We start from the raw sequence: 11,904 nt of genomic DNA, 5'->3' as shown, positions 1-11,904 counted from the left end.
CGTGGAATGAATGAGAGCTCTAAGGAAAAGCCTAATACAGTGGAATGGAGGACCAAAGACTGATCTCTGAGGAATACCCACATTTAAAGGGTTTCTACTACAAACCTGAGCTTAGAAAGTGCCATTCACATGCTGCATGTCCTCACCATTAAAATCAGTTTAAAGTGTCTTATCAATTTGAGAAAGCCAAGCAACATAGCATTCAATAGGAACTAAATTATAATAATCTAACTATGCCCCTAAAGAAATTTGGCTGAATTCAAGGCTCATATCCAGAGGGAGGGGGGGGGAAATGATGTAGTGATCATAATCTAGAAGATTAGTGGATTTGAGCCCACAAGGATGTCAAGCAATAAAAACTTGTGAAAAATATCCTATAAATAACATTTAATTAGAGGAAAGTAAATATTTACTCATTTTAAACACAGGACCAATAAATTTACCATATTTGCAGTACCCTGTCTTCCTCAGTGTGAATTTTTAATAAAGGCTGCATTAAAGCATAGGCTGGCTCAACCATTTGTGAAGATGAGTTAATATAGGAAAGCTACCCAGAGTATAGTACGCCCCACTGGACTTAGCATGCAAACAGAATATCTTTTCTTTTTTACGCCTAGTCTTTTTACTTGTATATTTACAGTATATTATGTTTTTTGACAATCATTTAAAAAAAAGAAAATAGCCGAAATCGGTTTGGCTCAGTGGATAGAGCATCAGCCTGCGGACTGAAGGGTCCCGGGTTCAATTCCGGTCAAGGGCATGTACCTGGGTTGTGGGCACATCCCCATTGGGAGGTGTGCAGGACGCAGCTGATAGATGATTCTCTCTCATCAATGTTTCTAACTCCCTATCTCTCTCCTTTCCTCTCTGTAAAAAATCAATAAAATATATTTAAAAAAATAAAAATATTGTAGCTTTGAATTTTTGGACTAAAAGATGCTTTAAATCCTATAAAGAAATAATTGTTTTATGTACTGCTAATATTTTGCCTTTATTTTGCTTTATTGCCTTTAATAAATAATATGCACCAAATGGTCAAACAGCAAAGCAACTGTTATCCTATGACACCTTTAATAACTCTTGAAAGAGTGGACTTAATCCTGGCTGGGTTGCTCCGTGGCTAGAGTGACAGTCTGTGGACTGAAGGGTCTGGGGTTCAATTCTGGTCAAGGGCACGTACCTCCATTGCATGCTTGATCCTAGCTCCTGGAGGCAACCAATCGATGTGAGAGTCTCATATTGATGTTGCTTTCTGTCTTTCCACTCTCTCTAAAAATCAATGGAAAAATATCCTCGGGTGAGGATTAACAACAACAACAAAAAGAAATAGTAGGGAGAGAAACCAAGATGGCGGCATAGGTGAATACTTCAAAACTACAACTAAAAGACAAAACGAACATCATCCAGAACCACAGGGAAGCTGGCTGAGTGGAAATTCTACAACTAGAAGGGAAGAGAAAAGCACACTGAGACTCAGAGGAGGCGTGCTGCGGAAAGGGCTGGCTTCTGAGGATGCAGTTGTCTTTTTCAATTGGGAGAAAGACACTAGCTCCCGACTGCTCTGAACTCCAGTTCTGGGCGAGACTCTGGGGACCTAGACTCATTGGGGAGGGGGGAGAGGGGGGAACACAGGGGACCACACCAAGACACAGCATAATTAAATTGCAAAGAGCAAAAGACAAAGAATATTAAAAGCAGCAAAAGAAAAACGGTTACCTACAAGGGAGCACCCATATGATTGTCAGCTGATTTCTCAACAGAAACTATGTAGGCCAGACCGGAGTGGCAAGGAATATTCAAAGTGATAAATAGCAAGAACCTACAACCAAGATTACCCAGCAAAGCAATCATTCAGAATTGAAGGTCAAATAAAGAGCTTCACAGTTAAGAAAAAGCTAAAGGAGTTCACCACCACCAAATCAGTATTAGATGAAATGCTGAAAGGTATTCTTTAAGAAGAGAAAGAAGAAGAAAAAGGTAAAGATAAAATTATGAACAACAAATACATATCTATCAACAAGTGAATCTAAAAATCAAGTGAATAAAAAATCTGATGAACAGAATAATCTGGTGAATATAATAGAATCGGGAATAAGAAAGGGAGTGGACTGACAATTTTCAGGGGAAAAGGGGTGTGGGGGTGCGGGAAGAGATTGAACAAAAATCGTACAAATGGATGAGGACAGTGGCAGGAGTAAGGGAATGGGGTGGGTTGGGAACCAGGTGGAGGGGAGCTATTGGGGGGGAGGGAGGGAAAGAGGAACAACTGTAATCTGAACAATAAAGATTTATTAAAAAAATAGACATATCTTAACATGTCCTCATATTTAACAGGTTTAATTAATATTTTCCTCTAAAATACCATAGCAAACATATTAACATATATCAAAAACAGTTAAAAGAAACACCATTCCAGTAAACATAAACTTAAAAAAGACACAAGTTAAAAAAAAAAAAAAAGAAAATTTACAAAATTATACAAAATGGCTGCACATAAAATACTGACATGCAGTTACTGAGAAGATACTGGTTTTAGTTATTTTCAGGTGATGGAAGCATCCAGAAAATATATGCAATTGTTGGCTGGCCTTAGAGGTACTACATATACACATTAAAAAAAAAAAAAATCATGCAAAACTTATAAACCTGGTAACTTCTCATTCACCAGATATTTTGAATACCTAAAAGATTTAAACATATCATATGATCTTACAGGGAACCCTTAAAATCATACAATATCATGGAATTAAACTTTTTAAAGTGGAGGATATAGAGGTAGGCCTCTTAGAAAAGTTTCCCTATTTGACTTGAGTTATTAAAACCAAAGCAGCCCTGGCCAGTGTGGCTCAGCTGAATGCAGCGTTGTCCCATGCACGTAAGGTCCCAGGTCAAATTCCCCGTCAGGACACATGCCCATGTTGCCTGTTTAAACCCTGGTTGGGGCGTGTATGGGAGGCAACCAATTGATGTTTCTCTCCCTCTCCCTCTCTCTTCCTCTCTCTAAAATCAAAATACAACAACATATAGAGTGAGGATTAAAACAAAAAACAAAGCAATTTTCTTGATATCTTCAGCTTCTTAACTAAGACCCAAATAGTTTAATTCTATCAGCTAAATTTAATCAGAGTTGACTTTTTAAACACAATACTGTCAAACTTCTTTCATAAAGTTTAAAAAATACACATGAACTAATTAATACATTACTTAGAAGCTGATTTCATTTTTAAAATATGGCGTTAGGCTGATTTGCCAAACACTGTGAAAAGACAGAGATTAAAAAAGTTAACGACAATCTGCTTGTTTCTTTTTAAGTACTCATACTAAATAATGTAATTGAAGAGTCAATTTTTGTGGGGAAGTATCAGGTAGATGATTCTTATTTGAAAGTTACAATGAAAAGGGACTTATATTTATTTAGTTAAGGGGGACTGCAACTGTTTTAGGTTAACAGTAATCCTGACGGGTTGCAGTTTTGTAAGCAACTGAAAAATCTGAAATGTGATAAAAAAAAAAAACTGGAGTAATGTCTGTTGTTGAAGATATAGGACATACTTTCACAAGAAAGTTTCCAAAATAGCCATTTTTTCTTTAAGTCTAAGTCTGTAACATACACACGTGTCATAAAGCAAAAGAGGTGGTGACTCAGAGATGATTAAATAAAAGTCCAAAAGTTTGGAATTAAATGACCAACTACTCGCCAAAAATCCATAAAATATTCACACCAGACAAACCAAGATTAACTCTCCTATAAAGAAAAAAGAAAAAAGTTTTAGTGGCACTGATTGTCAAGCAGTGAAGGTCTTTTCTCATATAACTAAAACACAGAGTATAAGGTTTCTTCTATCATTTTATTGATGACATTTTTAACAGTGTTCTATAATATGTTATGGTACACATAGTTTATCAGGTGAATTCTAGTAACAGTAATTACTTTCTTAATTGTGCTTAAAACCCAAATTTATAATAAATGAATTTATAGTGTTGAAAGTTAATTTTTCAGTGAGCCTCAAGAACTATTATATTAGGTAGAGTTAATAAGATAATTTTAGTAGGTAAAATCACAGTAAATGTGTCAATAAAATTTTTTTAAATGAAAAATATAGAGACAGGCTTCTTAGAGAAATTTACCTATTTGACTTGAATTAGAAATTTTCCAATATTAGAGATGCTTTAGTGGATTTGCATATAGGTATTAATATAGCTTAAACTAAACCATATTTCACATATCAAAAAGAAAAGTCACTGGGGGTGGGTAGAGGCTGGGAGGAGGGGGTAATGGAGGAAAATGGGAGATATCTGTAATACCAACATATCAACAATAAAAAATATATTAAAAAATAAAGAAAAAATTGCCCTAGCCAATTTGCTCAGTGGTAAGTAGTGGCCCATACACTGATGCATGGATTGCAAGTTTGTATGCAGGCTTGATTCCCACCGTAGTTGGGAGGGGGGGGGAGCATGTATATGGGGGCAACCAGTTGATATGTCTCACATTGATGCTTCTCTCAATCTCCCCTCCCTTCCTCTCTCTCTCAAAATCAATGGGAAAAAAAACTATCCTTGAGTGAGGATTAACAAAAAGAAAAATTGGTTTCTACTCCAGAGAGTAATATAACTAACTGTATTTAAAGTATGAAGAGAAGAGAGCTATAAGAGATAAGTTACTCATCTAACAGAGTAAGAAATCTATTAACTATGTCCAACACTAAAGAATCAAGAGAGAGTTGCACACCTCTATTATTTGAAATCATAGGAGTAATATCAAAATTAAAAGCTACAGGAGTTTCAAGTGGTGACTTTGGGAAGTGGGCTTGGGTAATACAGGGAACTGCTTATTTCTGTCAGTAACAGTATGATTTATTAATTACTAGAGGCCTGACGCACAAAGATTCATGAAAGAATTGGACTTCCTTCCCTTGGCTGCCAGCAGCATCGCCTTTGCTCTGGCCTGGAGCCGCCTTTCCACCTTCCCACGCTACCCAGAGGCCTGGAATAGCTGCAGCAGCGCCATGGTGACAACACAAGTGTCCCATTCCTGGCTGCTCAGTGCCTGCGCATGCATCTTTGGTGGGTTAATTTGCATACTCACTCCTGATTGGCTGGTTGGTGGCATGAAGGTATAGTCAATTTGCATATTTCTTTTATTAGTGTAATGAGTATGTATTCATTTTTTTCTTTTTTTTTTTTTATTAAATTATTATCTGTGTACATATTTTACCATTGCCCCCCCTTCCCATATATACCTACCCTCCCCAGAATTTTGTGTCCATTGGTTGTACTTATATGCATGTATACAAGTCCTTCGGTTGATCTCTTACCTTCCTCCAGCTGAGTATGTATTCAGTTTGATAAAAATTAAAAATATATATTTAAAAAAATGCCCTTCAAAAAATAATTTCTACCAGCCATATTTGCCTATTTTTTCATATCCTCACTGACACTGCAAATGATAAATCTCAATTTGATAGAAAAATGTTTTAATTTGAACTTATCTATGAGACTAAGCATCTTTTCATGTTTATTAACTATTTTGCACATTTTCTATGAAAAAGTCTTTTGTGTCTTTGACCACTTTCTGTATTTTTCTTTTCTTATTAACTTACATGTTTTATATGTGATGAATATTAACTTAGATTTGCTATATGTATTGCAACTATAATGCTTTGTTTCAGTTTGACATTTAACTTAAAACTTTATTTATGGTATCTTTCGCTGAACAGAACACTTAAATTACTATGTGGTCAATTCTGTCTAGATTTTTTTCCCTTTTGGAAGTAAAACATTCATCTTATTCTAGTAACGGCACAGATATGTGACATTAAATTGAAAATGTTTTTGGATCAATCTGCTGATTTATGGGCATGATTCCAAATAGAGTATATTTGAGCCACTTGCTATTTCCTTTAAGTTACAGGATAGTAGTTTTTAACTATTTTTAACTATTTCATTATTTTAGAATATATTAAAAAAAAAAAAAAAAAAAGCAACCATACTTTTAAATTTAATTCAAAATTATTTTCCTTGGTTAAAAAACAAAAAAATAAAACAAATTAGTCTTAGTCAAAAATGTTTCATTTCTACATATAAGTTGTACACTTAAAAGATAAGCACTGTACCAATTTGTTTTTGGCCTTTGAGTGAATTATTGTTCCATTGAGTACTTTTAAAGCTTTTACATTTTTATGCATAGGACAAATTGTATATGGCACTTAACACAAGATTCACGCCATCATGGCAAATCATTTATGCATCTAAATGTCAATTTGGATCGACAGAGAAAAAGATAAATTTTCAATTAAAATAGAAAACTAGCCCTAGCCAGTTTGGCTCAGTGGTTGGAGTGTTGGCCTGGAGACTGAAGGGTCCTGTGTTTGATTCCAGTCAAGGGCACGCACCTTGGTTGCACACTCAATCCCCGGCCTGATTCGGGGCCACCACTTGATGTATCTCTCTCACATTGATGCTTCTCTTTCTCTGTCTCTCCCCCTCCCTTCTACTCTGTCTAAAAATCAATGGCAAAATATCCTTGTGTGAGGATTAACAAAAACAAAACAAAAAGATAAAAACTAAAACTTCATTGTTAATTTAAAATATGTCTAAAGCTCTAACCAATTGAGCCACCTATGGTTAGAAATTACCATTTCTGAAGGGCATTTTTTAATATATTTTTTTAACTTTTATCAAAGTGAATACATACTAATAATTTAATAGATCATATAGTGCTAAAAATTAATAACAGAAATAAACAGTTCCCTGTATTACCCAAGCCCACTTCCCAAAGTCATCACTTATAACTCCTGTAAAATCTTAAAGAAAGAAAATCAGTTAATAAATTAAGTACTTGTGTTTTTAAAGCACAAATACTTACCCGAGCATTCCTGACTCTTTGGTCTTTATGATGTAAAGGAACATTAATAATGTATGAAACATATTATTTCGGCCCTGGAACAAAGACAAAAAAGACAGCAAGATTTAAAATAAACCAAGCAAAAGATTCAGCCTGATAGGTAAATGCAGATCCTATCAATTCACATTCTACAAACTCAGAATTTCATGAAATTCCATGTATTTCATTCACTCATTAAAGACTGCCTGCTTTGGATTAGGAAGTGGGAATACTGCAGTGAATAAGACAGAGAGGATCCATTAAATCAAGGAGCTTAAAGTCTAGTAAAAGGCAGACAGAAAATTCAGAATTACAAAGTGTGATGAATGTTCTGATAGGGAGGAGAAAGATGCCAGGAGAACACATGTGGGCCTCTGACCCAGGTGAACCAGGAAATGCCTCTTGAGGAAGAGATTTTTAAGTTGAGACCTGAAAGATGAGCAGAAAGTAAACAGACTGGGATGTTTCTACACATGGAAAGTAGCATTTACAAAGGCCTGGAAGAGAGCTATTGTTAAGCTGGTGCCCCTACATCCTATACACACAAATGCTCTATCTAAAAATTAACAGCAGCCGAAACCGGTTTGGCTCAGTGGATAGAGTGTCAGCCTGCGGACTGAAGGGTCCCGGGTTTGATTCTGGTCAGGGGCATGTATCTTGGTTGTGGGCACATCCCCATTGGGGGGGGTGCAGGAAGCAGCTGATCGATGTTTCTCATCGATGTTTCTAACTCTCTCCCTTCCTCTCTGTAAAAAAATCAATAAAATATTTTTAAAAATTAACAGCATAAACAAAAGTATGGGGATTAAAATTTTTTTAATCATACTTCAATTATGTTAATGACAATATAAGGTTAAACATAAATTTTATCTACAAGTGACTACACGCCAACATTTTGCTAGCCCTAAAATCAAGCAATGATATGTAATTTCTGGTCTTGTCTTTTTACTCAAGAATCTAAGGATAAATAATTTTTAAAACAGCGTTTTAAAAAAAATATTTCAGCCGAAATCGGTTTGGCTCAGCCGTAGAGCGTCGGTCTGCAGACTGAAAGGTTCTAGGTTCGATTCCGGTCAAGGGCATGTACCTTGGTTGCGGGCAAGTCCCCGGTGGGGGGTGTGCAGGAAGCAGCTGGTCGATGTTTCTCTCTCATCGACGTTTCTAGCTCTCTATCTCTCTCCCTTCCTCTCTGTAAAAAAATCAATAAAATATATTTTAAAAAAATATTTCAAAGGAAGTTCAAGGGCCCAAAATATTTATACTTTTAGAAAGTTGAAATATTAAATTTGAAAAATGAAATTAATATTCTTCCTTGGGAATCTGATGGAGAACACATTTTATAATTATAGTCAATGTAAAAATTTCTTAGTGAAGGCACTCATAAAAATAACTGCAACAGTCATCAAAAGAACTGATGTTTACAATCAAAACTAAAATACCTGGGTAATGCTTGCTTCAGAAGCACATGTACCAAAATTAAAACGATACAGGGAAGACTAGCATGGACCCTGCGCACGGTAACACACAAATTGATGAAGTGTTCCATATTAAAAACAAACAAACAAAACCCTCGACAGAAGTGTAAATTAGTACAATTCCTTTTTTTATAAAGTAGTTTGATATCTATTTTAAAATCCTTGAAAATATTCTATAACCTAGAATTTTACTTTTGGACTCTGAGCTAAAGAAATTACCAAAAGTGCAGATAACTATACATATAAAGATGAATATTCAGCCATATTTATGATAATTAAGAATTAGAGCACAGCCAGTGTGGCTCAGTAGCTGAGCGTCAACCATGAACCAAGAGGTGACGGGATCAATTCCAGGTCAGGGCACATGCCTGGGTTGTGGACTCAGTCCCTAGTAGGGGCGTGCAGAAAGCAGCTGATTAATGATTCTCTCTCATCATTGATGTTTCTCTCTCCCTATTCCTTCCTCCCTGAAATCAATAAAAATATATTAAGTTAAATAAATAAAAGTAAAAATTATGTTTCTTAAAGTATTTTTATGAAAATTTTTAATGGTATGGAAATTATAAAGGTAATTTTTAGAATCATTTACATAAATGATTTCAACTCATAAAAAAGAAGAGCAAGCCTTGGCTGATATTCTCAGTTGTTAGAACACTGGCCCAAGGATGAAGGGCTGAGGATTTGATTCCTGGTCAACGGCAAGTACCTGGGTTGCAGGCTCCATCCTGGGCCCTAGTCGGGGCACAGGCAGGAGGCAACCAACCAGTGTGTCTCTCTCACATTGATATTTCTCTTTCCCTCCCTCCTTTCCAGTCTCTCTGAAAAAATCAATGGAAAAAATATCCTCGGGTGAGGATTAAAAAAGAACAAGTACAAAGAACAAAATGAAATTTACTGAAAACAATACACCAAAATGTTAACAGTTGCCTCTAAGTAATAAAATGAGTGATTTTTTCTTTATACTTTTCTCTAGTAAACATATATTTTATAGTTAACAATGGGTTGATGCAAGAAACACATTTTCCCTAATTTAAAAAGTTTACCTATTCCATAAACAAGAGATTCTAATTTTAAAAACATCATCAAAGCAAGTCATCCGTGACATTATATAATAGCAGCTTCTACATTTAGAAGTACCTTTGGAAGATTGTAGACATGACGCTGGTAGATTAGCTCATAATGGGGAGGGTTGATAGCACTCTGATAAATGCAAAAGACATTCTCATTTGTCACATCTGTAAAGGAAATATGCTACATGAAAAACAAACAAAATCACCAGATGCATTTCATGTAAAAAGTTCAACTCATTCTTTTAGGAGAGGCTTTTACCTGGCTTATTTGGTGTCTGAACAAAGTGCTGAGAAGTAAATGTTTTTCCGTCAGGGTATTTGGGATGTGGAGGTAATCTGGAATCAAGGTAGGTGCAAAACACATGCATAATGATCTAAAAATGAGAAAACCATTTTTCAAAATCAGCATGAAAATCTGTCATAGATGGAGCCCTGTAAAAACATCTGTGTTCTTTTCCTTCCTGGCTGCTTGATGATCAATCTTCATCATAAATGACACAGTAACTGTCTGGACCAGGAAGTTCATGACCAACAGACTGCTTCAGAGGAAGCAAATGGTCATTGACGTCCTTCACCCTGGGAAGGCAACAGTACCCAAAACAGAAATTCGGGAAAAACTAGCCAAAATGTATAAGACCACACCAATTAGTAATATTTAAAATTAATATTAATAAGGATTTGAAAACTAAAGTAGAAATAAAAAATTAAAATTGTACCAGCATCTTAACCCAACAAGTGTTACTATTTTGGTCTATTTTTTTTTCCCCTTTACTTAGGTTGTACTATTTTTAAAAAAAATATATTTTATTGATTTTTGTACAGAGAGGAAGGGAGAAAGATAGAGAGTTAGAAACATCAATGAGAGAGTCATCGATCAGCTGCCTCTTGCACACGCCCCACTGGGGATATGCCCGCAACCAAGGTACATGCCCCTGACCGGAATCGAACCCGGGGCCCTTCAGTCCCCAAGCCGACGCTCTATCCACTGAGCCAAACCGGTCCCGGGAAGTTGTACTATTTTTTAATTTTTGTGTTTGGATTCAGAACCCACTTTGGTGGTGGCAAGACAACTGGCTTTGGCATGATTTATGTATGATTCCTTGGATTATGCAAAAAAAAAAAAAAAAAGAATCCAAACACAGACTTGTAAGACATGGCCTACATGAGAAGACCTCAAGAAAACAGAAAGGAACACAAGAACAGAATAAAGACAGGGGAACTGCGAAGGCCAATGTTGGTGCTGACAAAAAGAAGTAAAGATTCTTCAGTGACTTTATCTGTGGTGAATGTGCAGATTTTTCATGAGAGATTTAATAAGCTAAACTTTTATGTGTTAAAAAAATCTGTGTTTATGACTTTAATTTAAAAATTTTTCCCTAAAGAGAGAATTAACAAAAATGCTTTCAAGTGGTTTTAAGATGAAATCTGTTAAATGAAAAGATAAAAGACATTCCTAATTTTCTGTTATGTAGATATTTCACACCTATATAGCTAGTGAGCGGCAAAACCAAGATAAAATACATATCTATTCAATTCTTAATTTGAATATCAGCATTTAAAACATAATTTTCACATAAAGCCACTATTAAAAAATAACATGATTTTGAAAAACTCTTAAATGACCCAAATTTTTATAATCTTTGATCTTACAAATCTAATTCTACTAGGAATTTTTCTTTTTTTTAAAAAAATTTTATTTTTGTTTTTATTGATTTCAGAGAAGAAGGGAGAGTTAGAAACATTAATGATGAGTGAGAATCATTGATCAGCTACCTCCTGCACACCCCTACTGGGGATCAAGCCCACAACCCGACATGTGCCCTTGACCAGAATTGAATCCAGCACCCTTCAATCCACAGGCTGAAAGCTCTAGCCACTGAGCCAAAGCAGTTAGGGCAAGGAATCTTTCTTAAAGTGGTAATTTCAAATAAGAAAGAAATATGCATCATGATATTCCTTGCAATATTATTTAAGATAGAAAAACAATTCCTTCCTTTATCACATTTCTCAAATGTTTAAGTCTAATATTGGAGAATAGTTAAATGACAGTGTGTAATAATGAAAAACCTACTTAAATATTGCAAAAGTGAAAAAAAACCAAGAAATCTCATTTTATATACGTGATTACAACTGTGATAAAAAACACACAACATCAAACATTAAAAAATATTACAAGCTAAGTAAAGGGGAAAAAAGTAGACCAAAATAGTAACACTTGTTGGGTTAAGATGCTGGTACAATTTTAATTTTTTATTTCTACTTTAGTTTCCAAATTCTTTTTAATATTGATAATGGGAAAATAAAAACACATAAAGCCAGTAACAAAACTGAAAAAAGGCCCTGGCGGAGCTCATTAAAGCATCATCCTGATATGCCAAGGTTGCGGGTTTGATCCCCAGTCAGGGCACATGCAAGAAGCAACCAATAAATGCATAAATAAGTAGAACAACAAATCGGTATTTCTCTCTCTCTC

The 11,904-nt window shown here is 35.2% G+C and overlaps 1 protein-coding gene across 2 annotated transcripts in view; it reads right to left on the bottom strand.

The window, feature by feature from the left end:
• Nucleotides 1-2,274: 2,274 nt before the first annotated feature.
• Nucleotides 2,275-11,904, bottom strand: part of TMEM209 (transmembrane protein 209) — a 28,115-nt gene continuing 18,485 nt past the window's right edge. For both annotated transcript variants that reach the window (XM_084897642.1, XM_084897643.1), the window contains exons 12-15: nt 9,691-9,805; nt 9,499-9,596; nt 6,869-6,942; nt 2,275-3,745 (exon numbers count right to left, since the gene is read on the bottom strand). In XM_084897642.1, coding sequence (XP_084753768.1) covers nt 3,691-3,745; nt 6,869-6,942; nt 9,499-9,596; nt 9,691-9,805 — 342 coding nt within the window. In that variant the 3' untranslated portion in view covers nt 2,275-3,690. The remainder of the gene's footprint in view (nt 3,746-6,868; nt 6,943-9,498; nt 9,597-9,690; nt 9,806-11,904) is intronic.

The sequence above is a fragment of the Pipistrellus hanaki genome, assembly GCF_964339955.1.
Source record: "Pipistrellus hanaki genome assembly, chromosome: 10".
NCBI lineage: Eukaryota > Metazoa > Chordata > Mammalia > Chiroptera > Vespertilionidae > Pipistrellus > Pipistrellus hanaki.
Note: the sequence above shows the minus strand (reverse complement) of the source record. Positions and strands in the feature narration are given on the sequence as shown.